The sequence below is a fragment of the Peromyscus californicus genome, unplaced genomic scaffold (assembly GCF_007827085.1).
Source record: "Peromyscus californicus insignis strain IS unplaced genomic scaffold, ASM782708v3 Scaffold_22__1_contigs__length_63687245, whole genome shotgun sequence".
NCBI classification, from domain to species: Eukaryota; Metazoa; Chordata; class Mammalia; order Rodentia; family Cricetidae; genus Peromyscus; species Peromyscus californicus.
This window is the reverse complement of record NW_026294525.1, coordinates 49,918,968-49,946,600: the sequence shown is the minus strand read 5'-3', so window position 1 is coordinate 49,946,600 and position 27,633 is coordinate 49,918,968. Positions and strand designations below refer to the sequence as shown.

Here is a 27,633-nt window from a genome sequence, read left to right as displayed (position 1 = left end):
TTATCTTCTCATCACCCAGTGAAAATACGAGGTCTACTTTTCAGTAAAGATTCACTATAAGTTTATTATTTGAGAAAATTATGTTTGAATGTTCAAGAATCATAGTGACTATTATCTGAGAATAAAAGGGAACGTATTCAAAGATGTCTTAGGAATATATTTTGTTTCATTATTTTCCTGAAATCAGAACATCTTTTATTGTGTTCAGATATAATGGGCTTCCCAGGCCTGTGGCATCGGTAGAAATGAAATTGTTATCATCTAGCTCTCTAATGAATTACATTTGCATAATTAATGGGATAGTTGGTTTTGCTTAACTTGTTCTACACAATAGATGTTGTTATTGGGGGCTGTCAGTAACAAAGCAGATGAACTATGGCTGTTTTGGAGGTTAGTAAAATATTTTTTCTGTGGGGTTGGGGATTTAGCTCAGTGGTAGAAGGCCCTGGGTTCGATCCCCAGCTCCAAAAAAAAAAGAAAGAAAAATATTTTTTCTGTGCGATACTGTTTTATATAAGACTTCATTATTCTGTTTATTTTCCTCTACTGATGGCAACAAATCAGAAGCTATTTTAGTTGGAATCTTAGTTTTCAAATTTTAGTTAGTTTGACATCTTTCATAAAGCCATGGGCCCATAGTACTTGGAATTTTAGAACTGATGCTTTTTTGGTCTCTACTGCACATTCATATTTGTTTCTGTGAACTATAATAATGCATATAGTAGGTGAAAACTGAAATTCTAAAAGGACATCATTTTCCAGAATTGTAGCTCTCTTAAGTGCTGAGAACCTTTTGTTTTCTGTCTCTACTACACTCCTGCACATACATGGAATAATGTAATATTTATCCTTTTCTGTCCTGTTTATTAAAACTTCCCAATGTTTTAGCATGTATAATAACTTGTGGCATACAGACACTGCTTTGTTTACCTTTTTATGTTTGATGGATACTAGTGTTGTTTATACCTCTTGGCCATTCTTGAGGAAGCTCTGTGAACATTTGCATACAAATATCCTTTGGGATATTTAGTTTTAGTTCTTTTTCATATTTACCTTGGAAGGAAATGCAGTTCATTATATTCTGTTTAATGTATCACGGAATGCAAAAGTTTTTGATAAAAAAATTGTGACAGTCTATATTTTCCCTAGCAGTCTGAGTTTTCATGACACACATGGTTAAACAAAAAAGTGCAGTTCAAATCAGACCTGAAAACTTCTCCATATCCTTAATGGCCCTATTTCTGTCTCTTTGTAAAAGTATGGCTATTCCAGTTCCTGTGAAGTGGGTTTTGATCTCATCTCCAACCCCAGGAAATAATGATCCAAAGCATGTTTTTGTTGCTTATTGGCAATTTGTACTGTGTACCTTTTTGCCAGAATTTTTTTTCAATTTCTTTAAGCCCAATTGAGTTTTCACCTTGTTGAGTTTTATAACTGTTACCACACACATGATTTGTAAATATGTTCTACCATTCTGTGTGCTCCCATTTCACTCACTTGATGCTATTTTTGATGCACAGATGTTTTTAACTTAATGCCCAGCTTTTCTATTTTTGTTGTATTGCTTGTCTTTTATTATATTTAGGAAACAAGTACCAAATTTGAGGGCATAGAAAATTCCTTCTGTTTTCTGTTTTACTCTATAAGTTGTATAGGTATTGCTCTTAAATTTAGGTCTTTGATCCATCTTGAATGTTGTGTAGATGACAGGAGTACAGTTTAATATTTTTGCATGTGGCCTTTGTTTTTCTTAGTACTGTTTATGAAGAGACTGCTGTTCATTCCTCTTGGAAACATTCAAATAACAACAGTTGGCCCACCATCTTGATCAGAAGTACTGTTTCTGTGCATTGATTTTTTATCAGAGTCAATATGTGTAATGCAACACAGTCAAGCTATGTGTATTAGTCAGGGTTCTTTCTCTATAGTCACAGAACTTATAGATTGAACATCTGTGTGTGTGTGTGTGTGTGTGTGTGTGTGTGTGTGTGTGTGTGTGTGTGTGTCTTTCTCTTTCTCTGTGTGCATGTGCACGTGTCTATTTATATATGGAAATTTATTGGAATGACTTATAGCTTTAGTCCAATAATAGCTAATTGTGAATGGAAAGGCCAAGAATCAAGCAACTGCTCAGTCCCATGAGACTAGGTCTTCTGTATATGTTGGAATCCCAAAGAAGTAGGCAAAAATGCCAATGAAGGAATGGATGTGCTCACAAGGCGAGGGCAAGCAGGCCAAGAAGAAGGAACCCTTCCTTTTTTATTGTTCTTATTTATGTAGGCTTCCAGCAGTAGGTGTGGCCCAGATTAAAGATGTGTCTTCTTGCCTCAAGATCCATGTAACAAGTGTGCCTTCCATTTCTGGATTATAGTTCATTTCAGATATAATCAAGTTGACAACAAAGAATAGCCATCACATTATGAATGGGCCAATGTTTCACACATATAGAGAATTAGCAGAGGAAATTGAGCCTTAGTAGTGCATGCCAGTCTTCCATGGCTGGTGGATCCATCACTGTAGATGATGTTTGGCATTTAGTCTTTATCCATCTCTTTTGTGATGCAGAAAAAAGATATCTTCCCATCAGGGAAAGGATAAAGTGGTAGATTTGGCTAGGTTTCATGACACACATGATTAAACATAACAAGGCAGTTCAAATTGGACTAGAAAAGAGAGATTCCCACACAAAATGAAAAGCCCAGCATATGCTGTATGGACTCAGTTTTTGGTAGAAAATACAACATATGGAAAGCCCATTCTTTTGTTGCTAACTGAAGGACAAAACACTGTTTATGCAAAGTTGCCTTTCTCAAGAGAATGATAATCTGTTAAAAAATAAAAACCATGGAGTGTGAGGAATGGCTCAGTGGTTAAAGTGCTTACCGCATAAGCATAGGCACCTGAGTTTGGATCTCCAGAACCCATGTAAAAAGCTGTAGAAAGCAGCACTGTATGTAACACCAGCACTTGTGGAGTGGGAGTACAGAGACAGGTAGAATAGCTGGAACAGTGATTGGCAGGTTCAGTGACAGACCCTATCTCTTAAATTACTATTATTATAAGGTGGGAAACAACTGAGCCAGACATCAAATGTTGACCTTTGGCCTCTGCTCATGGATACACAGGCACACAGATACACACATAAATGTATACACACAATAGATGTGAGAGTTTACTCTGTTGGCTTTCATTCCTATCTTACTGATCTATATTTTTATGTTTATGCCAGTAGCCATAAGATTTCTATTATTATGTAGTAAGTTTCAAGGTCAAGAAAGAGGACACCCCCCACACTTGGATTTGTTGTTTGTTTATATGTTTTGTTATTTTTAAAATGAAATTATATGTGAATTTAGAGTGAGTTTTTCTTTTTCTACAAAACAAAAATGCTATTGGGATTTTAGTAGGAATTACATTGATTTTATAGTTTGCTTTGGGTAGTATTGTTACCTTAAAATTTTTGTCTAAAGTATCTGTGGACATGAGATGTCTCTGTTTAAGTATTTTTCAATTTTAGCAAGTTTTTGTTGTTTCTTATCGTTTTCAATGTGCAAATTTTTCCCATGTCGGATTGTTTCTTCCTAAAAATTTTATTATTTTGGGTGTGATGGAATTAATTGCTTAATTTCTGCCTGTGTTGTTCATTTTGTAGAAGTATAAGTAATTTTATTCTTTTGATTATGTATGTATATGTATATTGCAATATTGTTAAATAAAACTGTTAGTTTTCCTGAGGGGAAGATAATATTTATGTACTTTTCTTGCATTATGCCTTTAACTAAAATATCCAGATAATGTGGTAAATTCATTTAATGGAAGTATACATCTCCCCGCCCCCCGCCCCCAATCTCAGAAGAAAATGTTCAGCCTTTCATAATGGCTATGTGTTTTTCATGTGTTGTTTTTACCATGTTTTGCCAGTAAAGTTAGGAAAATTCTTCATGAAAGAATGTTGGGTTTTATCAAGTGCTTTATTTGTTTGTTTGTTTGTTTAAAGTAACACCGACCTAGATAATCTTGTGGGTTTGTTCCTTTCTTCTATTAATGTTGTATATTGCATTGGTAGGCTTTCATAAGTTGGTCAACCTTACATTCTGGTACAAATTCTACTTGGTCAAGATGTACAAACCTAATGTTTCTGAATTTAGCATGTTGGTAAACTGTGGAGGGAATTTTTTGCCTATATTAATAATAGACAATAATAATGTGTATGAAAGATAGCATTGTTCCAGTCCAAGATTATATATTGTATTTGTAGAGTCACTTTCATTTATTTTTAATTTAGAACAATTCTTCAACATTACTTTGGTTTTTTATTTGGTGTGTGTGTGTTGCCATTCTCCAGAAGTGTGATTGAGAATAGCCCTCATAGGCTCATAAATTTGGTTACCTGGTTCCCATTTAGTGGAACTGCTTGGGAAGGGTAGGGGTGTGGCCTTATTGGAGGAGATGTGTCATGAGTGTGGGCTTTAATGCTTCAGAAGCCTCCTGCCATCCCCAGTGCACTCTCTGCTTCCTATTTGTGGATCAAGATGTGAGCTCTCAGTTGCTACTCCATTGCCATGCCCACCTGCCTGCTGTCATGCTCCCTGCCACGATGGTGATAGACTCCTATCCCTCTGAAACTGTAGGCCCAAATAAACCCTTTCTTCTTTAAGTTTCCTTAGTCATGGTGCTTTATCACAGCAATACAAAAGTAACTAATACAAAATATCACCAACCTTGTTTGGAGACAGACACTAACCTCGATGGCCACTGAGGCCTAGGGCTCCTAGCATTAGGTTTGTAACTGTGATCCACCATGCCAGCCTTGACTACATGGACTCTGTGCAAATCTAGCTAATATATGACTTACATTTTTTATTACATAATATTTTATAGGATGACTTAACATAGGTTTATCTGACCTTTCATGTGATTAAATTCATATTTTGCATTTTGAGAAAATATAGAATTGATGTTGGGTTGAGCTTAGTTTCTCATGTTGGAAGCATATGTTACTAGAATTTTCCAATATTGCTGCTGATTGCTTTTATTGCATGGTTTATTAAATGGTTTCTTTGTAAAGTTATCATTTTATCCTTTGTGACCAGCAAGTGAGCATATATTAATACTTTGTGACTTAGCACATAAGGTGCCCCAGTTACTTTTCCACCAACTGCCTTTAGGATTTTTCCTTGCTTGTAACTCCTCTATTTCTAATATGTATGAGAAAAAGCTGCTTTCTGCCAGTTCCTCGAATTGTAATGTCATGGAATCAGAGTCTTACTTTGTTTTATTTTTCATTTATTTATTTATTTGGTTTTTTGAGACAGGGTTTCTCTGTGTAGTTTTGGTGCCTGTTCTGGATCTCGCTCAGTAGACCAGGCTGGCCTCGAACTCACAGAGATTCATCTGGCTCTGGCTCCCAAGTGCTGGGATTAGAAGCGTGCACCACTGCCACTGCCTGGCCCTTACTTTGTTTTAAAACAAAGTGTTTAAACCATTTTTAAACTTGTCTTAGTTAGGGTTATTACTGCTATAATAAAACACCATGACAAAAAGCACCTTGGAGAAGAATGGGTTTATTTGGTGTATGCTTCCATTGAAAGACAGGAACTCAAAACAGGGCAGGAGGAGCAGATACAGAGTCCATGGACGGGTGCTGCGTACTGACTCCCCACGGCTTGCTCAGCTTGCTTTCTTATAGAACCCAAGACCACCAGCCCAGGACAGTCCTACTGACAATAGTCTGGCCCCTTCCACATCAATCACTAACTAAGAAAATGTCCTACAGGTTTGTCTGCAGGCCGAACTTACAGAAGCATTTTCTCAGTTGAGGCTCATTTCTCTAGGATGACTCTAGCTCCTGTCAAGTTGACATAATGCTAGCCAGGACAAAACTAGTGACAATATTTTGCTAATAGGAGCCACTTCAGGCTAACTTATCTGTCCTTTTGACATGTTCACATAAATCTTTCATCCTTCACATCTTTTCTTGGTACAATAGGATCATCTAGGCTAGCTCATCTTCTTCTTTTTATATAAGTTGAAATTAACCTTTTCTGCAAGATAAGGCTTTTTTTTTAAGGATTTATTTGTTTTTATCTAATGTGCATGATTGTTTTCTCTGTGTGTATGTGTGTGTGCACATGCATGCATGGTACCTGTGGAGGACATTAGAGGATGTTTGGAGATACAGATGGTTGTGACCTGCCATGTGGTTGCCGGAAATAGTACCTTGGTTCTCTGGAAGAGCAGCCAGTGCTCTTAACTGCTGAGTCATCTCTCCAGTCCCCTAAATATTTTTAAAATAGGTTATTAGAAAGGAGTAAAACTTTTAAAATGATTATTTGATTATTTGATAAATATCTTCAAAACATGGAGAGGCATGAGATTGTTGAATTTTTAACATTTTGTCCAAAAAGAAATACAGTTTTGAACAGTACCTTTTCATCAGAAGAGTTCCTTCTATAACTTACTTTTAGAATTTTCAAAGGTTCTCAGAGATGTCCCCACCAAGGTTGGTGCTTCTGGTCTGCTAAAGAACACAGATTTATATCTGTCTAGTCCATTTCAGTTGCTTTGTTATGTTCTTGTTTTGCTTTTCTTTTGTGATTTATTTTGTCTTTGTGTATTGGGCTACAGAAAAAGACTTTGTTGGAGGAATGAATTCTACAAGAAAAACTTATTTTTAAACTTTCTAGACACAACAGGACAATTGCAGAGCATTTATGACAATATTTACAAGACCTTTGCAACCTCAAGACAGTAAACCTGTGCCTGGAGCTGGGGAGGTGGACACGATGGGCCCCTGGAGCTAGAGACCTGTTGGCAATTGATAGCTGCTGGGAGAAGACAAATAGACTTCTTTAAGTTTGTGACCTCCACTTTGTCAACCATCTTCCAGGGAAGGCCCTACTCCAGAGAGTATTTGTAGAGCACAAATTTGGTTTTAAAGAAAGAACATGAGGTCAGACAGATGGGGAGGTGGGATGAGTCTGGGGAGAGTCGTGAGGAGTATGTGATCAAACAATATTGTATGAAATTCTCAATTAATAAAAATATTTAAAAGGATGTTTTAAAACTATTCTCTTGTTTAACTGGTATAGGGTTAGTAGTTTGTGTCCTGTGGTAGTACCATGTGGACTGTCAATTGAGCTTTCTTATAAAGCTAGAATTTGGTCTACTTCTTTTATATTCCCCCCCCCCAAAAAAAAAACACTGAGCTTAAAAAACAAACACAAAACATTTATTAATGGAACATTATTATGCTATTTTGTTATTGAATCTGATAATAGAGTTTATCAGACAGCATTTGGAGACTGGAAAGTAAAGCCAATTCAGATTTCAGGAAGCTTTGTAACTGAGACCATAACTTTATTCTTTTCACTTTATTCCTTTACAGTATTTTCCCCATTGCAAAACTCAGCTTTTTATTTAACCCAGTATTGCCTTGAAAAGAGAAGAGAGAGTTCTGATAGAATGCTCATATAATACAATTGAAAAATATCTATAGCCCCAGGAAAGATCTGTAGCATTGCTATAATGTTAAGTGACAAAGATTTTTAATGCAATTATTTATAAAAGTGTATTTATCTTTCATGTCTTAAAATTTTAACTTATAAGTGGGTTCCATTATGTGCCTTTTACTTTGAAGGGGTGTGTGTGTGTGTGTGTCTTCGTGTGTGTCTTCGTGTGTGTCTGTCCGTGTGTCCAAGGAAGGTATCAGATCCCCTGGAGCTAGAGAGTTATAGGCCGTTGCCTGAAGTGGGTGCTAGGAACTAACCCTGGGAAGAAAAACTTGGTCAACTGTTGAGCCATCTCTCCAGTCCCTAGTACATGCCTTCCAAATTTTCCAATTAGTTCTTACGTGAATTTAAAGAGAGTGTCTTGCTTGAATGCATAGTTTTGTGTTTAGAGAACTAAACTCACCAGGGACCGAATGTGAAAACCATCTCTAGGAGAACAGCTCTGAACTACATTTAGAATGCACACTGGAGAGCTGATAGTGTCCAAACACTGGAATTGAGGTTCATTTCCTGTTGCCTCCAAGAGCGATATCTGCATTGGTACCAATGAGTGGAACATGTAGAGGTGAATTTAATGAAAACCTATGTAAAATACTAAAAATTTTCTTACACATGTATGTATGTAATACTACTACATTTTGAATGCCAAGCTTCTTCCTAGTGCTTAGATCCTGTGACTTAATACTTACTGTGTCTCTGCAGCAGCCTTGCAAAGCAACTGCTCTTACCCATATTACAAAGACTGTTGCCAGTAAACTTGCCCAAGTTGATATAACATAAACATGTGAGTCATAGTTCAAATATAATACGCTTCTTCATTAGTTAATTGAAAAAGCAACTGTTTATGTCGTTTAGATGAATCTCAAATAAAAATTTGGCAAGTCAATCTACATTGCCAAATATTTTCAAAAGTGTTTCTCCATTAAATCTGTAAAATAATTATGAACAAATTAATGTTCTTGATTATGCCAATTTTTGCTGATGACTTTGGAGTCAAGTATGAGACAGAATTGGCCGAGCACCAGTGTGTAGAGAGCGACATTCATTGACTCCAAAAGGTAGTTGATGATACCAACATGGCAAAGCTGCAGCTGGAGAATGATACTGAAGCCCCCAAGGAGGAACTGCTGTTCATAAAGAAGAATCATGAAGAGGAAGTCAAAGGACTGGAAGCCCAGATTGCCATTTCCGGATTGACCATGGAAGCGGATGCCCCCAAATCTCAGGACATCAGCAAGATCATGGCAGACATCTAGGCCCAGTATGAGGAGGTGGCTCAGAAGAACCATGAGGAACTGGACAAGTACTGATCCCAGCTAATCAGTTGCTATTACCATCTAGTCTGCTGAAATCAGACACTGAGACCACACTCTTAGAGCTGAGACACACCTTCTAGCCCATGGACATTAACCTGGACTTCATGAAAAGTCAGAAGGAAAGTTTGGCGAACAGCCTTGGGGATGTGCGTGCCTGATACAACACACAGATGGCACATCTCACTGGGGTCCTTTTCCACCTTTAGTCAGAGCTGGCACAAACCTGTGCAGAAAGACAGTGTCAGACCCAGGAATTCAAAACCTTGCTGAATATCAAAGTCAAGCTTGAGGCTGAGATTGCCACCTAATGCCACTTGCTGGAAGATGGGAAAGACTTGAGTCTCAATGCCCTGGCCTGCAACAAGTTCATGCAAACTATCCAGAGAATAACCACCTGCAAGGTTGTAGATGGCAAAGTGGTGCCCCAGACCAGTAACACCATAGTTTTGAGGTACTGAGGCTAAAAAGGAAGGTACCCCCTGGGACTAAGGGACCAATAAAAGTTGAAAGATCACTAGATAAAATAATAATGATAATGATAATGAATTAATTAACCAAATTAACAAGCCATAAAATGAAGTAGGTTTCTAGAGACCCAAAACCTTATAATGACTTCTGTTGAAGCCTGTAGACAGAAAATGCTTATAAGAAAAAGGAGTATATTTTACTGAATAAGACATAGGTTCATTAATAAAAAGAAATTGTTACTTCTCTTGGCTGCAGTAAAAAGTTATAAGTTGATAAGTCATACCAAAGTTATGTAGTGATTTGAGTCATATTTTGTGTTTCATTATGTTCTGCATTCTGTTACTTTTTCATAATAGAGCATCTGAATCATGGAGAATGAAAATGTGGTCATATTATACAATGCTGGATCATAAGAATAGTCATCTTGAGGCTACACTAGTTAAATAAAATATTGATTTTTGTATGTATACACAGATGAAGATGGACTTTATATTTTCAACAACTGATGGGTTTATGTTAACTCACAATGCTGGTTTTCTTTTCTTTGAACTCACTGGGAAAGATTTTTCTTCCCCCTCTAGATTGTGTATTGATCTTTTCTTTTTATATACCATGAAAGACTATTATTTATTAAATTATTTCTATCATTTCAATTTTGTGAGTGATTGTTAGGAGATTTTTCTCCAGTGTCAATATTAACCACCACCACATACAGTCTCTTAGTTTCCTGGTATTCTTCTATTTCCATTACAAAAGCATTCGAGGTAATCAAATATAAAAGAGGAAGTGTTTATTTTTGGTTTGTGATTTTAGTATATATTTGGTAGGTGTGGTTATTTCTGTGTCTTTGGTCTATGTTTGGTAGGAATGGTTATTTCTGATGCTGTGGGAAGGTAGAAGAGTGTCTTGGTGGGGAGTGGATGGTAAATCCAAAGTGCTCACCTCATGTTGGCTGGGAAGCAAGAAGAAAAGAGTCAGGTTTCCCCTGTGAGGGTATGGTCTGTGACAATCCATTGACACCTGTCACAATGGCAGTGGCCATGTAGTAGTACCAAGCTGCAGACTGATCCTTTAACTCTTAGGGCTTTGGGGAATGTTTAAGATAAAGCTATAGCACTCCTACTCCAGGACCTTATTCACATTCCCATGCAAAATATTTTCTGTCTGTAATAATCTGAAATGTTTGACCATTCAAGAATTGCTCAAATGTCCATGTCCAAATTCTCCTACTTCCAAGCAAAACTCAGTCATGCATACTTGTAAAAGTAAAAAAAAAAGTTATAGCTCCAGAATATAATCATAAACATTCCTATATGAAAAACAAAGAATGGAAAAATAAAGAGGGATGAAACTATGATTCAAATCATATCAATTTTTCATATAGACAGATGATTTTTCTCAATTTTATAATGATGTGAATAAAAACATGAATCATATTTTCAAGAGAGAAATGTACAAACTATGTTCCAAGTTTCATAAATACACTCATTAGCATGTAAATCGGTTCATGGTTCTACAGTGAATAAATCATGCTGTTAAATTTTACTTTGCCTTTACCCTGTATTTTTTTAAAATGTTGGCTAATTCAGAAATTGTAGATTGTTTTTGAAACTTTAATAATCATTTCTATATGATGATTTCTAGGCTAGTATTAAGTTTTAATGTAAAGAATTGAAATGTTAAGTAACCTGTTTTTCATCATTTTTAGGTTATGGTGTTTGTACATGCTCGCAATGCCACTGTAAGGACAGCCATGTCTCTAATAGAAAGAGCAAAAAATAGTGGCCAGATTTCCTACTTTCTGCCTACCCAAGGACCAGAGTATGGACATGCATTAAAACAGGTGAGTACCAGTGACCTGAACACAGGAACCAATGCCATGATATGCCTGCTGCACAAGTCTTGATGGCTGATCTACAGTTGTAGATTCTAAGAAGTTAATTTCACATATTTACTAACTTTTGTGACTTAATCTTTTTAAATATTTTATAAGTTAACATATAAAGTAAAGGGTTTCACTGGAATATTTTCATACATGTTCTTTATTCTTATTCATCCCCTTCAACTAAAGACTTTTGCTTTTTAAGACAGGGTCTCACTTACTGATCTTCTAAAAGGTCTGAATGAATAATAAAGCCACTTACCATTTCCATGCATGAATGTAACTGAAGTGTTTATTTCTACCTTTTAAAATGCAGCTGGGATATAAAATGCATTTGCATTCATAAAATAAGTTAACATCTAATGGGTTTTTTATTTTTAAAACTGATAAATTAGAATTTTTTAACTTACTCAGTTTTAGCTTCTAAAGTTAATATTGCCAAACATAGCCTAACTAAACAAAAGATATTTAATTATATAAAAGAATCCTGAGAACAATATTTTACTACTCCTTGTATGTGCAAAGGACTTTCAAATTGTTCAGTCACCTGCATCCTGGTTAGGAAAAAAAAGCCTTGGGCTTCCAGATTAGAATATGCATATCACCCTGATTTCTGGATGATTTTGTGCTCATTACAGTTTAAAAATCACTGTTCTATGTAATTTGAATAGCAACAGTATCTTGTGATTTTTTTTTTAGTGGATTTTACTTAAATATATTAATTCACTAACAATTTTCATCAAGATTAGGCAAACTCTGGCCTTGTGGTCAAACATATCCCTGACTCAATTTTGAGAGCACAGCCAGTACTATAACTTTATTACTTATGACTGTTTTCTTGTGGTACAGGAGACTGGGTAGTTATAAAAGAGACAGCAATGTGTCCTGACCTGAACTTAAACCTATAAAAATAAATTTTCTATTGGTATAAACTGATTACTTCCAAATGTATTTGTGACATTTAACGGACTGTTTGCTTAATGGCTGTAAGCCACAGACCTGATGCTGTGCACTCTTACATGCCTTAGAGTTCTCTAGAAGAGCAGAACTGACAGGCTGAAAATATATGTGTGTGTGTATACATATATACATATATATATGTATATATATATGAGAGAGAGAGAAAGAAACAAAGAAACAGGACTTATTAGAATGACTTACAGAACTGATAGAATGAATCTCTGTAGAAAGGGTGTTTATTGGAATGGTTTACAGGCTGTATTTCAGCTAATCCAACAATGGCTGTCTACCAACGGAAAGCCTAAGAATTCGGTAGTTGTTCAGCCCATGAGGCTGGATGTCTCAGATGTCTCCAGTATACACTGGAATCCCAAAGAAGGAGGCTTTAATGCCAATGAAGGAATGGACTTGCTTGTCAGGATAAGCAGCAAAAATAGAGCCAGCTTCCTTCTTCCATGTTCTTTCTGTAGACTATCAACTGAAGGTATGATCTAGATTAAAATATGTCTTCTACCTCAAAGATATGAATTAGAAGTGGGTCTTCCCACTGCAAATGATTTAATTCAGGAAAAAAAAATTCCTCATAAGTGTAACCAGCAGCCTGGGTTTTAATTAATTCCAGATATAGTCATGTTGACGACCAAACCATTACATTTAGTGAACATTTCTCACATGTATTGCCTTAGTGAACATATTTTACATATACTTCCTTGGGCATTTTTCACATGTACTGTCTTAGTGAATATACTATTTTACAAGTACTGCCTTAGTCGAGGATATTTGTCATTATGGCCACACTGTAGACTTCACCATTGTCTTTTAAAGTTTTAAATTCTAACTCAAATCACCTAATGCCATTTGTTTTGAACGTCAGATCATCGTCTTTTCAGTTTTGAGCCACACAAGTTACTCATTTTTATCTCTTTATAAAATACCCTGTTACATAGCATCTATTTTGTAGTTTGTATTTTTCGAGTTATTTCTCAATCATCAATTTGTAAGAATCCTTATAAATTATGGATATCTTTGCCATCTTTGAGATGCCTGTGATATTTACTTAAGTTAGCATCTGGATGCATCTTTGAGTTTGGTATATCAAACCGTAAAATAGAATGAAGTTCCATCATATGTAGGAAAATGAATGTGCCTGGATATCCTCACATTTTTGGTGACTCAAGTCAGTTCCAGACAGATATCATGTTTTCTCTCAGTCTCGTACCTTAAGTTTTATATAAGACAGAAAGTCATCAGTGTATATAGGGCGTGAGTGGGAACGAAACTGTAGGGTCCCATAGGGCTCTGATGGGATGACTGCAGGAGAAATGTGAGCACAGGGCTGTGAGCACAGGGCTGTGGGGTAGAGTATGCTCAAAGTGTACTTCAGGGAAAGGTCTTATACAACCCCGCACTTTATATAACCCTGTGCTATATACTGGGAATATTTGCCAATTAAAGTATTGCTTTAAAAAAGAAGCCAGAGAAACTTAAAAGTGACAATGAACAACCCACTTTACCCATAGGAAAGGCAGAGTTTAACACGAGCTGTGAGGTCAGCATTTTAGGATACAGGGTGGAGTGTACTCACATATATTGCTGTTAGAGCTATTAATTCATTACATAATTTTAAAAAGCAAATTGGCAGTTTTAATGATATTAAAAACAATATTTACTTTTCAATCCAGTTTTTTTTTAATTCTTGAGATTTGTTCCAGAAAAGCAAAATGCATAATGTTATGTTATCTCTTTAGTAGTATAAATATTGAATACAAAAAAAAAATGTCTTTGAATGTTACAGAAGTACAGCAGGTCAAGAGGTCTTTTATTTTGGCTTCTGAAGGAACCTTGTTATCTCTTAGCAAATACTCTAGTCTGTTATTCATAAGAGATGCTTCAAGAAATTTAATAATACTATCTCAGCTCTAAAAAGAAAGCAGTGTGATTCAAGTCTAACACATTTATTACTTGGCATCTCTGTGACCAGATACCTGACAGAAATAAGCTGTGGAAGGAAAGATATATTTCAGCTCAGTTTCAAGGAGTTGTAGCCCATCTCACTAGGAAAGGCATCACAAGTTCAGGGCAACAGGAGTGTATAGCAGAAATTCTTCATCCGGAAGCCTGAACTAAGGGGCCAATCTTAAAAGGTCCAGCCACAATGACTGGCTCCAGCCAAGCAGAAGACTCCACCTCTTAAAGGCTCCAGACTCTTCCATAGTGGCAACAGATTGTGTCCAAGCACTCTGAACATGGCCTTTGGCAGACATTGCAAATTCAAAACATAAATATGTAGTTACTCGTAAAGTGTGCTTTGTTTTCCACAGGCTAACTACTACACAAAGATGAATAAGAATGTGTCTTGTTGACACATGAAGAAGATAGTCTTTTGTTAGGTGTCTGTTTATTTTGATTGGGACTCTTAAAATGTACAGGTTGTCATTTAGTTTTTTGGCCACTAGATGGTGCACTTTACTAACTTATTACACTCAACCTAATTGAAATTGAATTTATAAAGTGATACTTTAGTTGATTGCTTAGAAATTTAAAAAAAAACAAGTTTTTTTAAGTGACCCAAGATGCAGACAGTTTGACAAGGTCTGGACCAGAACCCCAGCCTCCTGAACTCTGATTCCCTGCCATATTCATATGTGTGAAAAAAACAGTCAAAAACAAGCTACTATTGATAATGAGATTTTTTTTCCAAAACAGTAATAAATAAATACATGATATAATACCCTTAAAGAAGGCTTTATTATTGACAACTTTTAAAAGTATTTCACTAACATCTTCAATTGTATAGAAATTTTTCTTTAGTGAGTCTCTTCAGTGAGTTTATAAAGAAATTTGTTGTAAAACTTATGCAGATCCCAGAAGTTCAAACCAGGCCAAAGAACAGATGCCAACAGGGAATTTAGTCCATTCAAAGTAGTTGTAAGGTTGTGGAGAGATGTGGTCAATACCTTCCACCGAAGATCCACATGAACATAGTTTCAGGTGAACACTGTTGGGGTTCTGCATTCACTGCATGTAGAAGACTAAGAGGAACAAGAAACCATCTCAGTAACATCCTCCACATGGCAGGTCTAGAATGGGAAGTGTAAATGTAGGAGAAATTCTTCAGAAGAGACACAGAAATGCTGACCTGTATGGCTGTGTCAGCAAGTGATTTCGACAACTCCGGATTTACTCTTGAAGAAGTGAGGTACAAATGTGCTTAATTTTAGTCAGGTATTTTTGGAAGTGTAAAAAAAAAAAAAGAAATAAAAAAGAACTGTGCAAGATATTAATTGATTGTAAGAAGGTACAGCCAGGTCAGATGTTTGTGTCATCCCTTTAAGATATTGTGTAATGTTTTAACAACTTGTAAGACATAACAAAATGAGTTTTGTGTAAGGCAACATTACCAAGTTAAGAAACTTCAAAACAATGTTTACTTTCTTTGATTCAACATGACAGACAAATAGCAATTGCTGTTAAATGCCAAGTAATTATCATTTTTATGTTTTTAATATTTAGGTACAAAAGTCAAGAAATAAGCAAGTGCGAGAATTATTCTCTGAAGGCTTTAGCATTCATCATGCAGGGATGCTTCGGCAAGACAGGAGTTTGGTTGAAAACTTGTTTTCAAATGGGCACATCAAAGTCCTCGTCTGTACAGCCACCTTAGCCTGGGGTGTCAATCTTCCTGCGCATGCCGTTATTATTAAGGTAGGAGCTTACCTCCCTTTGCACATGGATTTATGTGCCTGTTAAAGCAAACCTCTGGATTGATTTATTTAGAAAATATTGTGATTTGTCTGTTTCATTACCTGTGAATGCTGTTTTAGCCAGAATTATTTCTCCAGTAAAAGTCTAGATCATGTTACAGAATTTAGCTCTATCCCAGCTGATGAAGGGATTATTTAAAGTACACTTTTGAGATCTTTCCATATTTGCCCAATTTCAGGTTCCAGCTCTTCAGGATTATATGTGTGTGCTTATGTAAATTTTATTAACTTTTCCTCATCTAGGGAACACAAATATATGCTGCCAAAAGAGGCTCCTTTGTTGACCTTGGAATTTTAGATGTCATGCAGATATTTGGCCGAGCTGGACGACCACAATTTGACAAATTTGGGGAAGGAATCATTATAACAACACATGATAAACTCAGCCATTACCTCAGTTTACTCACTCAACAAAACCCAATTGAGAGTCAGTTTCTGGAAAGCCTTGCAGATAACTTAAATGCAGAGGTAAGAACTGAGAAGTAAAAGGTTGGGGAAAATGGAATTGGTTGTTTAGTTTTTAATACCGGGAATATAGTGTGTGTCGAGAGACAAAATAGGGGCTAGAGAGACAGCTCTGTTGTTCAGGCTGCGTCCTGCACTTGGAGAAGACCTGGGTTTGGTTCCCAGAGTCCCTGTCAGGTGGCTCCTGACTACCTTGAAAGGCCAGCCTCAAGGAACATGACCCCTCTCTGGCCTTTACTAGCATCTGTTTGCACATGTATAAAACCACGCACAGCGCACAGACCCATACACACATAAAACACTTACAATTACATCCTAAACACAGAGAATAATAGGCTAAATAGCAAAATGTTGATTTATCCATGGAAATGTAAAGTGTAGACATGACTAGCAAGAACTTGTTGCTAACTGAGAGATTTGCCCTAGATCAGAATTTCCAAGCTAAGCTACACAGCTTAGGGAAACAAATAGCAATAGTAGAAATGTACATTTATATTTTGCTTTTCTAATAAAATTTTATAAGATTTATAAAGCTACGTTATTAGATCATTTGATAGCTTTGTTACTTAAATTTTACTTATTTATTTATTTATTTGTTTGTTTGTTTGTTTGTTTTTTGGTTTATCAAGACAGGGTTTCCCTGTGTAGCTTTGCGCCTTTCCTGGAACTCACTTGGTAGCCCAGGCTGGCCTCGAACTCACAGAGATCCGCCTAGCTCTGCCTCCCAAGTGCTGGGATTAAAGGCGTGCGCCACCACCACCCGGCCGTTACTTAAATTTTATATAAATTATATAAAACTGTAATTCAAGCTTGAGTATCTTAATTTGCTTTGCTTTTTTGTCTGGGCAACTTCTGTGCTCAAACCTAATTGATCTCAGCAGCCTGGATATCTAACATCTTAGCTGGCAAAGAATATAAACATTTTTAATAATTTAGAATGTGTATGTCAAACATTAGCTGTGTTTTCACTGTTTTCCTTGCACTTTTAACTATTGCTGTGATAATTAGTGCTGTCCTATGCCGGTTTCCTTTCTTAGCCTGAAGTTGTCTTAATTATTTCAGTACCTATTATGTAAGCATGAACTAAATGAAGGAAATACTCACAGTCACCATGTATGCTAGTCTTATACCACATACTTACGAACAGCTTTTAGAAATATTTGTCACATCCTGCTCCTGTTCTTCATGTTTCCTCTCTAGAGGATGAAAAGCAAACTCACTCTCTGTTAAGAATAGTGGTCAAAGGTGGACCAAAACTCCACAGTGCAGTGGCATCCAAGGAGGTGCAAGTGTTGAAGAAGGGTTCAGAAGGAGAAAATACATTGGGTGCTAGGCTGCCACAAAAAACCTTTTTGTCTGTGAAAGCTCTATCAGAGATCAGAAAGATAGTTAAGTTTGGTCAGGTATAATTGGAGATTAGAAAAAACAAAAGTATGAGGGGTAGGGAATGGCCCATGGGTAAAGGTGCTTGGCCCAAACCTGAGTTTCTTCCTCAGGACCTACATGGTAGAGGGGAAAAAACCAGCCACTGCACATTGTCTTCCAATCTTCACTGTGTGCCCTGGCACACATTTTGCATGCAGATACACCCTAAGAAGTATTTTTAAGTGAAATGGGGAAGGTAGTGAAAGGCACTAGTTTCTCTTAACGAAATTACAGGATACTAAAAAAGACGAGATAAATTTTGACTCCAGATATAATTTATAATAGCTCAATTTCTGTCCTTGTTGTTGACTATGATTGAATAGTTTAAATAACTAGGTATAAATAACTTGGATGCCTCATGAGCATTCTCTTATTTTCTCATTCATCATGCCCAGGGATGTCCTCAGATATCTGTAACACCTCAAGATCACTAGGTTAATTTTTAAAAATAATATTCAAACAGGTCCATTAAATTCAAAATCTAGTCTGTTTGGTAGAGCTTAGATTTTGGGCATCTTAGATAAAATGTAGTAAGTTAAAATGAATATATCTCCTTGTGCTCATACTCTATTTTCTTCCATGATCTAGACTAAACATTTTTGAAAATGTCAGCAATAGTTTCCCTGACTTTTACAGTGCAAACAAGGTTGTTGTTCTGGCTGGTTTTTATGTCAACTTGACACAGGCTAGAGAGTTAGTTTGGAAGAGGGACTCTAAAATGAGAAACTGACCCCACCAAATTGGCCTGTGGGTAACCCTGTGGTGTGTGTTCTTGACAGATGACTGCTCTGGGAGGCCCAGCTCACTGTGGGTGGTGCCACCCCTAGGTTGATGGTCTTGATCACTATAAAAAAAAGCAGGCCAAATAAGCTATGAGGAACAAGCCAGTAAATAGCAGTCCACCTTGGCCTCTGCATCAGCTTTTGCCTCCACATTCCTGCCCTGAGTTCCTAGCCTGACTTCCCTAGATGATGGACTACAAGCTTAAGACGAAATAAACCCTTTTCCCCCTTCATTGCTATTGGTTATGGTATTTTATCACAGTAGTAGCAACCCCAATGAAGACAGACATCTATATAGCTTCATCTTAAAGTAAATGGGGACTAAATTTTAGTCAATTTATAACTACGGTCTTACACCACTTTTTAAGTAGTAAACCCATGTGCTGTTGGAAGTATACAGAAGATATAAACTGAGCCAAACACTGTTCTTATTCTTTATAACAATAGAAAAGTGTAAGTGAAACTAGCCATTTCCTGAGAATCAAAGTAAACAAGACTCCATATATTCATCATTAACTACTTACTCGATATGCCATTTTCAGAAATGTCACAAAACTATGAGCATTATTCCATTTATTTATGTTTAGGGCATCCATACTTTGAAATTTTTAACCTTTATAATAAGGTATAGTCACTGCTAATTTTTTTTTTAACCTTGGTCTACTGAAATACTTTCTCGTCAAATTTCCTGATAATAATACAACTTGAATGTGAAATTAAATTTGGTAAAAGTGGAAATCAAATATGAATCAACTTATAGCATGAATCTGTGCTGTATTATTAAGGTCATGGATTTGTGTTCATCACATCTTTGTTAGGACTCAGAACTCATAATGGTTAATGCAAAGAAAAATCAACTTAAATGAGAAAAATAATGTTTCTACTCATGGCTTTGACTTTACGAATATAATTTAACTAATTAGACAAAAGCCAAGTGTTTGACTTTTATTAACATGTTTTCAGAAGACATCACTATGCCTCTACTCTGTTATAGTAAGCCATTCTTTAAATGTAAGGTAATTTTCCTATATTCTGGAACTTATTCTTCAGAAGAATTCCATCCATACAGAATATTGTACAGATACCCACTTATATATAAAGGCCTCCCAGTATAACTGTGCTTTACAGTCTGCCTGATTACTCTCCAGCACAAGTCCTTTGCCTCAGAAAGGCATTCCTCTCCCCTCATCACCTTCAGTGTCCAATTTTTCTTTTTTTAGTTTCTTGTTTAAATTTTTTATTTATAAAATAGTACTCTTAATTGATTTGTGAAAAATATATTAAATGCCTGTTCTACTTTGATGTGTAGCACATAGCACAATTGATTTATTGATTTTTTTGATAGTCCTTTGATACTCAACCCTAAAATCTTTCCTCTAGCCTTGAAAGAAATGGATGATGGGATAAATTTGCTTATTTAGATTTTATATGTTTTTGACTAATTTCAAAACATGCATGTATTACAAATAATCAAAATATCCTTATATATTAAACTTTAATATATGAATTAGGTATGAAGTGTAACTTAAGTCATATCTAAATTTCCAAATGTGGTGAATTATATTTTACTTAATGGATTTTATAGTGTTACTGCATTATACACTAGTAACATTTTCATCATTCATACAGCCAGTATTTGAAAATCATTGTTGAATGTGAGTCCACTATAAGGCATGGCTGTTGGGTTTATAATAGCCATCCCAGTGGCTCTATGTTCGAACCTCATGCAGAGGGACCTTCCCGTGGCCAAGGACCATGTTTTTGTGCACATACCCTTGTACAAAGTGTACAGGTTTACTGCTGACTTCTAAGATGAATGGACAAATTCTAAAGATACACTGTGAAAAAGCTGTCACCAGGTGGCAGCTTATAGGTAGGTACGAGAAATTTTTTGTTTCTGTCATGAGGTGGCGATAAAAGACTAGCCTCAAAATGCAGTGTATCGTGAAATAAACATGTATTTTTCTGTTTAATGTCTTTCCTTTATGTAGATGATTAGAAGATTTGCTTAAGCAAATGAGTGATGCCTAGCTCCTCTTTTATCATACCAGAGGCAGCAACAGCAGGTTACTCACATTAATTTATTGATCATGCTTATTTTATGTTTTATAAAACCTTCATTTCTTTTATTTTAAAATAATGATATATAATCTTAAGGAAAATAGGTCATACTTCATATGACATTACACACACACACACACACACACACACACACACACACACACACACACACATTTTTAACTAAAACGAGAAAAGTAGTTTCTTGGGCCTAGTATAGGAATGGAGCAGGCTGGACAATACCTAGAATACTGCCTATAACAAAATGTCTGGCATCATGTGGTTTTAAATAGCAGAGAGGGTATCTGGTATCTGATTTTTAGTCATATCATTTATTTATATTTTTACTAACTTTTCAAAGGAATATTTCAAGACAAAAATGGATAAGGCACAGTGCCAACAACTGAACTTTTTAAAAGCCTTTTGAAGACAGTGCAGGTTATTGAAGGAAAAAGAAAGTGAATGCTATAAGAGTTTTAAAAAAGTAAGTTTAAGTCAGCACTGCAGCTGGTGGGTAATACTTGGAGAATAATAATAATGGCGAGTTTCTGGCACAATGATGAAGTAATTGTGGATGATAGAACTGGAGAGGGAAAAAGGTTAATTGCTAACATATCATGCCTTAACTGATTTTCCAAATGCCAATATGCACACAGTGTGCATCTGACATGTAATAAGCTGTGCATAGGGGTTTTTTATTTGTTTTGGTTTTGTGAATGGTCTTGCTGTATAGTAACTGTTTAGCCCAGATTGACTTGACTTACAGCCATCCTCCTAGTTCAGCCTCCAGAGGGCTGTAATTATAGGTCTATACAACTTCTCCCAGTGAGTGTGTTTAATTCTTTACTTTTGTAGGGCTATAGGGCTATATGATATTTAATGGTTAAAGCAGTTATTAATTAGATATTATAGATTGTATATAGAACATGTAAGAATATAAATAATAGAAGTAGAAAATTTGGATACACAAATATAGTTCAAACAAGTTTTATTTACCTATTCAGAATAGAAGCATTTATCTTCCCTCCCTGTAATTCTTCAGTAATTATTTTGCAGTTCCTTGTTGGCTCGAATTTAATTCTTTTGGTGTGGGTGGGACAGTGTTACCGGATGCAGCCCATGGCCTTGTGTATGCTAAGCATACTCTCTACCACTGGGATACATTACCAGCTCATCCACATAATATATCTGACAGAATTAGTTATATAAAATTAATATTGTAAGAATGAAACAAATGTGAGTTTTGTTTACTACAAATGCTAAAATGACTTTCTGTATTTTGCCTCCTAAATTTATATAGAAATAAAGCAAATTGAAGTTTTCGTTTCTTTAATGTTAGAATCTTAGTCACTTTTTCCTGTTTTTTTCTCTTAAAATATAGTAATTTATAAAGAACACATCTCTTCTTATTTAATTCAGCTAACGATTTATAGAAAAACTACAGGTGGCAAGTTTCGCACTTGGAACACTCTCCCAGAAAGCACTATTGCTTCCCGTTGGCCTGTTGGATAATGAAATACTTCTTCACAGAAGTATCTCATTAAAATTCTGTTAATATCATTGTCTAATAATTATTTTCTTTACACAGATCTCATTCCAGTTGTGTTTTTAAATCTTTGATTGTTGGTTTCTGTTGTGGAATAGAATAATTGTTTAACTATGAAAAGATGTGTTGCATTCGTTGCATTGCAGAATAATTATTAAACTATGTAAAGATGTGTTGCATTTGTTGTATTGCAGAACAATGGCTTAACTATGTAAACAAGTGTTACATTTGTTTGTGCTGCATTTGTTTAACTATGTAAACATGTGTTGCTGTTTCACCTTTCCTGCCTAAGCCACCTTATTGGTCTGCTAAAAAGCTGAATGGCCAATAGCTAGGCACAGGAGGGATAGGTGGGAATGGTGGGCAGAGAGAAAAGGGGAGCCAGCCAGCCAGATGCAGAGGAAAAAAGGATGGACAGTGTGTAGATGAGGTAAACGAGCCTCAGGGCAGCACATAAATAAATAGAAATGGGTTAATTTAAGTTAAGGAAAAAAGCTAGCTCGGAACAAGCCTAAACAAAGGCTGAGCATTCATAATGAATAGTAAGTCGCCGTGTCATTATTTGGGTGCCAGAAGTCCAAGAAAGCCTGCTACAGTGTCCTTAAGTTAATACATGGCAAAAATACATTAAAATGTGACATTGCACATTACTTTCTGAATGTAGTCCACACATAAAATTTTTTTTCCTAAAATAAAAGCATTCCTTCCTCTGTTGGGTGGGTTTTTCATCATTGGTGGTGTTGTCACTTGTTTGGTAAAGGAATCTTGTCACACTCTCACCCAAGCATGCAAGGCAGTTGTAGCCGCCATTCTTGGCAGGTCATTTTTTAAGTATAAGTATTAGTGTATGTAAATATTTTTTCTTTCTGTAGAACTAGTTACATGTTTCTATTTTCCATTTGTGTGTCCATCCCAGTGCTGAAGGCATCTTTAGAGATAAAGCCAACTTCCCTTCTATGTTTTTGATAATAACTGCACAGACTCAGGGAAGTACATGCAAGCAGCAGTACTTTGTTATCATTATTTTAGTATACTTACATTAAACTTTTCAGACAAAAATAAGTGAAACTAAAACAAGTTGAGTAGTGAACTGAGTAAGGAGAAAAATAACGAAATGAAAATTCTTAATACTGTATAATTTAAAGTCCACACTTGGAAAAATAATCAAAAGCTATAAAATTGAAGAAATTCAGCTTTTAGACATCATTTCTAATGTATTGTTTTCAATTAAATCATGCAGTAGTGATATTTAATAAATTGGAAAAATCATGCCTACCAGTTGTGCTTGCCTTTTTTAAAAAAATACAGTACAATGACCTGTTTTCAAAATTTAATATCTGGCAAAAATAGTCTTTGCTATAATATTTATGTTTGTCTTTAATGCATTACTTTAATTTCTGCTTTATTTTTTTATTTGCAGATTGCTCTAGGAACAGTTACCACTGTGGAAGAAGCAGTGAAGTGGATAAGTTACACTTATCTGTATGTGCGGATGAGAGCAAATCCATTAGCATATGGCATCAGTCATAAAGCATACCAGGTAGAAGGCTCGTTTACTGGAAAAAAGGGGGGGGGGCCTCGAGGCTTCTTTAGGGTTCTGTGATCCTTTCATAATGTGAAAATAAATATTTGTTATTCTTACCTCATCTGAAAAACAGTTATAGACCTGGAAGAAAAATTTAGAGCTTTATTGTTTTTTCAGAAAAACCAAGGGAAATGAAGTTGACCCTGATAATTACATTAATCTCTTTAAATTTCTTTTACTGCTAATACTATTAACTTCCTATTTATGTTATGATTAAGTCATTTTAAGATATATTACTATTTACTATTGGTATTTTCCTATGTTTATTTTTAAACTGATGTATTTAACTTGGAAATAAACTGGGCAGGAAGAAATTTATGGCCATGTTTTAATAATGACATATGTTATAGTTATATATAATCTGTTCCTCTTATCAAGTCACTTTATCCCTATTCTGTAATTTTTAAGTGGTAGCAGTGATGAGTCATCGTAACTCTTTGGAGGCCAGAATCACTTTCATGAATCAGTGCATAGGCAGGCTGAGAATTGGATACACGTGGTAACAGCCTTTCCTATGAGCTTTATGGTTGTGTGGTCCATATGGCTTACAGACTCCATATGATCGTGTTTTTTCCTTAGAACTCTGCTTATATGCTGTAAGTGCTTCCTAATTACAGATCAAATCCTGTTGTGGTCTATTGAAAACATTAGTACTGTCATCATGTGAACATTCACTTATGTCAAGTCAAAATTATCAAAAAAAAGTTGAATTTAACTCAGAATGTTTCTCCATTTACTGATAACACATATCTGATCTTGTTACTGAAGCCAGTCTTGGAGCTTTTCTTTTGTTTTTCTTCTTCCTGTGCAGTAGATTTCATAAAATTTAAGATAGAAATAACAACAAGGCTGCTCCTCTGAAGTCTCTCAGTTTTCATATTTGGGTTTTTGCTAGAAAGGATTCCACTACCCTTCCTTTCCTTCATTGAAATGTGTGCTGAAGTTGATTCATTGCTAAATACAGATGCACTATAACATCTACCATTATACATAGTGACTGATATAACACTGGCTGTTCACATTACAAATATAAGTGTTGTGAGAATAATTGAGGGCATTATGAAAGTTTTCTAAAGGTAAAACTAAACATGATACATTCATGGTAATTTGAATGAGAAGTGCTGTCTGTATTTGAACACTCTCTCTCATTTGGTGGTACTGTTTGGAAAAGCTGTATTACGGTGGTTCTCAACCTGTGGATTACAACCCCTTGGTGGTAGAACGTCCTTTTCACGGGGCTCACATATCAGATATCCTACATATCAGATATTTACAGTATAGTTCATAACAGTAGCAAAATTATAGTTACAAAGTAACAACAAAAATAATTTTATGGTTTGAGATCACCATAACATGAGGAACTGTATAAAGGGTCAGAGCATTAGGAAGATTGAGTAGTTTAATGTATATTTAATGGATTTGTAACGTGTTATTAATAAGTGTTTATTTTAGATGAACGCAATGTAGCCTATCACAGTCAATAGTACATCTGCTGACATAGCTTCTAACCTGTAGTAGATACCCCTTTGCCTCGTTAGTCTGATTTTTAAAATATATTTTATCTCTAATGGAGACATAAGTTAAAATAAATGACAGCAATATTAACGCTTTAGATTGTGAAAATGCTTTTTATACTTCTCTATTCCATTAAAGGTCTTATATTCCCCCATTACTCATAACTAAAGATCAATCTTAGAGACTTTGTATGTGTTCATGTATGAGTATGTATGTGGGTGCACATAAATACATACAGCATAGTAATAAGAGTAATTTCTCAGCCAGGTGGTAGCAGTGCATGCCTTTAATCTCAGCACTTGGGAAGCAGAGACAGGCAGACCTGTGAGTTCAAAGCCAACCTGGTTTACAAAGTGTGTTCTGGAACAGCCAGAGCTATTACACAGAGAAACACTGTCTCATAAAACCAAAAAGAAAAAGAGTAATTTTTCAGATATTGGGTTAAATTTCATAATTTCTGCTTATAAAAAGACTAACCACATGCCTGTAAACCCAGCTCCCAAGATGCCAAAGAGAATTATGATGGGGAGGCATCCTAGACTACATTGTGAAACCATCTCAAAAAAAAAAAAAAAAAGGCCTCAAAGATACCTTTAAAAGATAATTCATTCTTCTCTCCCTCTCTCTTTCTCTATATAAATATTCATATATATATGTATTTCATAACACATATTATACTACAAGAAGTTATATCATGTTTCATAAAGAGATCTATAGATCTAACCATAAATAATAGATCTATAATATATAACAACATAAAACATATCATTTATTATACGTGAATATGATGTATATGAATCTATGTATAAATATATGATGAGACTATAATACACATTAATTTACTTACAAAGAAATAAAAATCTATGCAGTCATATATTTAAAAAAATCAAAAGCAACAACAACAACAAATAATATATTGTAATAGATTCCATACTGTATAAAAATGGCCAATTTCCTTTTATTTTTTGTTTCTGTTGCTGTTACTCTAAGCAAAATGGTTTTCCCATCAACAATTGTGAAAATGCGTGGCCATTTGTTCAAGAACAATTGAACTACTTTTGAAAGAATAATGTGCAGTTATTTTTATGGATCCTGACTGGGGAAAGCACTCTCACTACCATATCTCCATGAAATAATAATACTAATACTCAGGAAATAGTAACAGGGCTCTAATTTTAAATCCCTATTCATTTTAGCATTAGAAAGAAATAATTTTCATATCTAATCTCAAGTATTTATTATCATGGATATTACAGATGTAACTTAGATTGTAGAATATTGAAGAGAATGTGCAGATTGATAACATCAGTGATTTTTAAACTTTATGTAGTACATAAAATTTTTCTAATTTTTTCTTTAAATATTAAATCTACATATATACATACATATGTAAAAGAAATGAAATCAGTATGTTGAAAGGACATACACACTCCTGTGTTCATGGCAGCAAATAATTTTACAGTACCCAAGAAGTGATCACAACCCATGTGTCCTTTAGTTGATGGTTGGACAAGGAAATGTGTTCCTTACATACAGTGAATAGTATTTAGCAGTAAAAACAAAAAATGTAATCCTGTCATTTGTGACAACAGATGGAATGAAAAATCAGGGGCCAGATTAAATGATCCAGACATAGAAAGACAAGTACCACTTGATGTTATTCACATGTGAAAACTAAAAATTTTTTGAACATAGGAATTGAGAATGCCATGATGATTACCAGAGGCTGACAAGAGCAGAATGTGGAAAGTTTCGTCAGTGTGTACTGAGTTACAGTTAGTTTAAAGCAGGTAATTCTCACATGCTAGTATACCATAGGTGGTGACAGATAACAGCTAGAAGAATGTTTTTGTAATAAAGAAATGATAACTATTTAAAGAGATAGTTATGTTTAACCATTGCCAAATGTGTGTATTAATAAAAATGATAATGCTAGACCTTTAACATGTATAATTTTTATGTGCTTTTTTTTAAAAAAAAATGAACTTAATTGGATTTTAAACCCTCAAGAAAAAAACATGTTAACTTTCATAACTAGGCATATTTGCTGACTTTCTAAACAGTTTGATACTTCTGTGTATACTGGTTCTATTTCTTTCCTATAGATTGACCCAACATTAAGAATGCATCGAGAACAGCTAGTCATTGAAGTTGGACAAAAGCTGGATAAAGCTAAGATGATTCGTTTTGAAGAGCGAACTGGTTATTTTTCCTCTACTGATTTGGGTAGAACTGCCAGCCACTACTATATTAAATACAACACCATTGAGGTATTATACTGAATGGAACAAACACAGCAGTGTCTTCATTTTATATTCAAATAATTTTGAGTCTTTGGTGTATACTGATAATTCAA

The 27,633-nt window shown here is 35.3% G+C and overlaps 1 protein-coding gene and 1 pseudogene across 5 annotated transcripts in view; both read left to right on the top strand.

Moving 5' to 3' along the window:
• The window catches only part of Ascc3 (activating signal cointegrator 1 complex subunit 3), a 337,712-nt gene that overhangs the window by 154,946 nt on the left and 155,133 nt on the right, over window positions 1-27,633 (top strand). For all 5 annotated transcript variants that reach the window (XM_052751374.1, XM_052751375.1, XM_052751376.1 and 2 more), the window contains 5 exons: window positions 11,004-11,138; window positions 15,651-15,842; window positions 16,145-16,369; window positions 23,598-23,717; window positions 27,383-27,547. In XM_052751374.1, coding sequence (XP_052607334.1) covers window positions 11,004-11,138; window positions 15,651-15,842; window positions 16,145-16,369; window positions 23,598-23,717; window positions 27,383-27,547 — 837 coding nt within the window. The remainder of the gene's footprint in view (window positions 1-11,003; window positions 11,139-15,650; window positions 15,843-16,144; window positions 16,370-23,597; window positions 23,718-27,382; window positions 27,548-27,633) is intronic.
• Window positions 8,328-9,859, top strand: LOC128118627 (keratin, type I cytoskeletal 18-like; annotated as a pseudogene).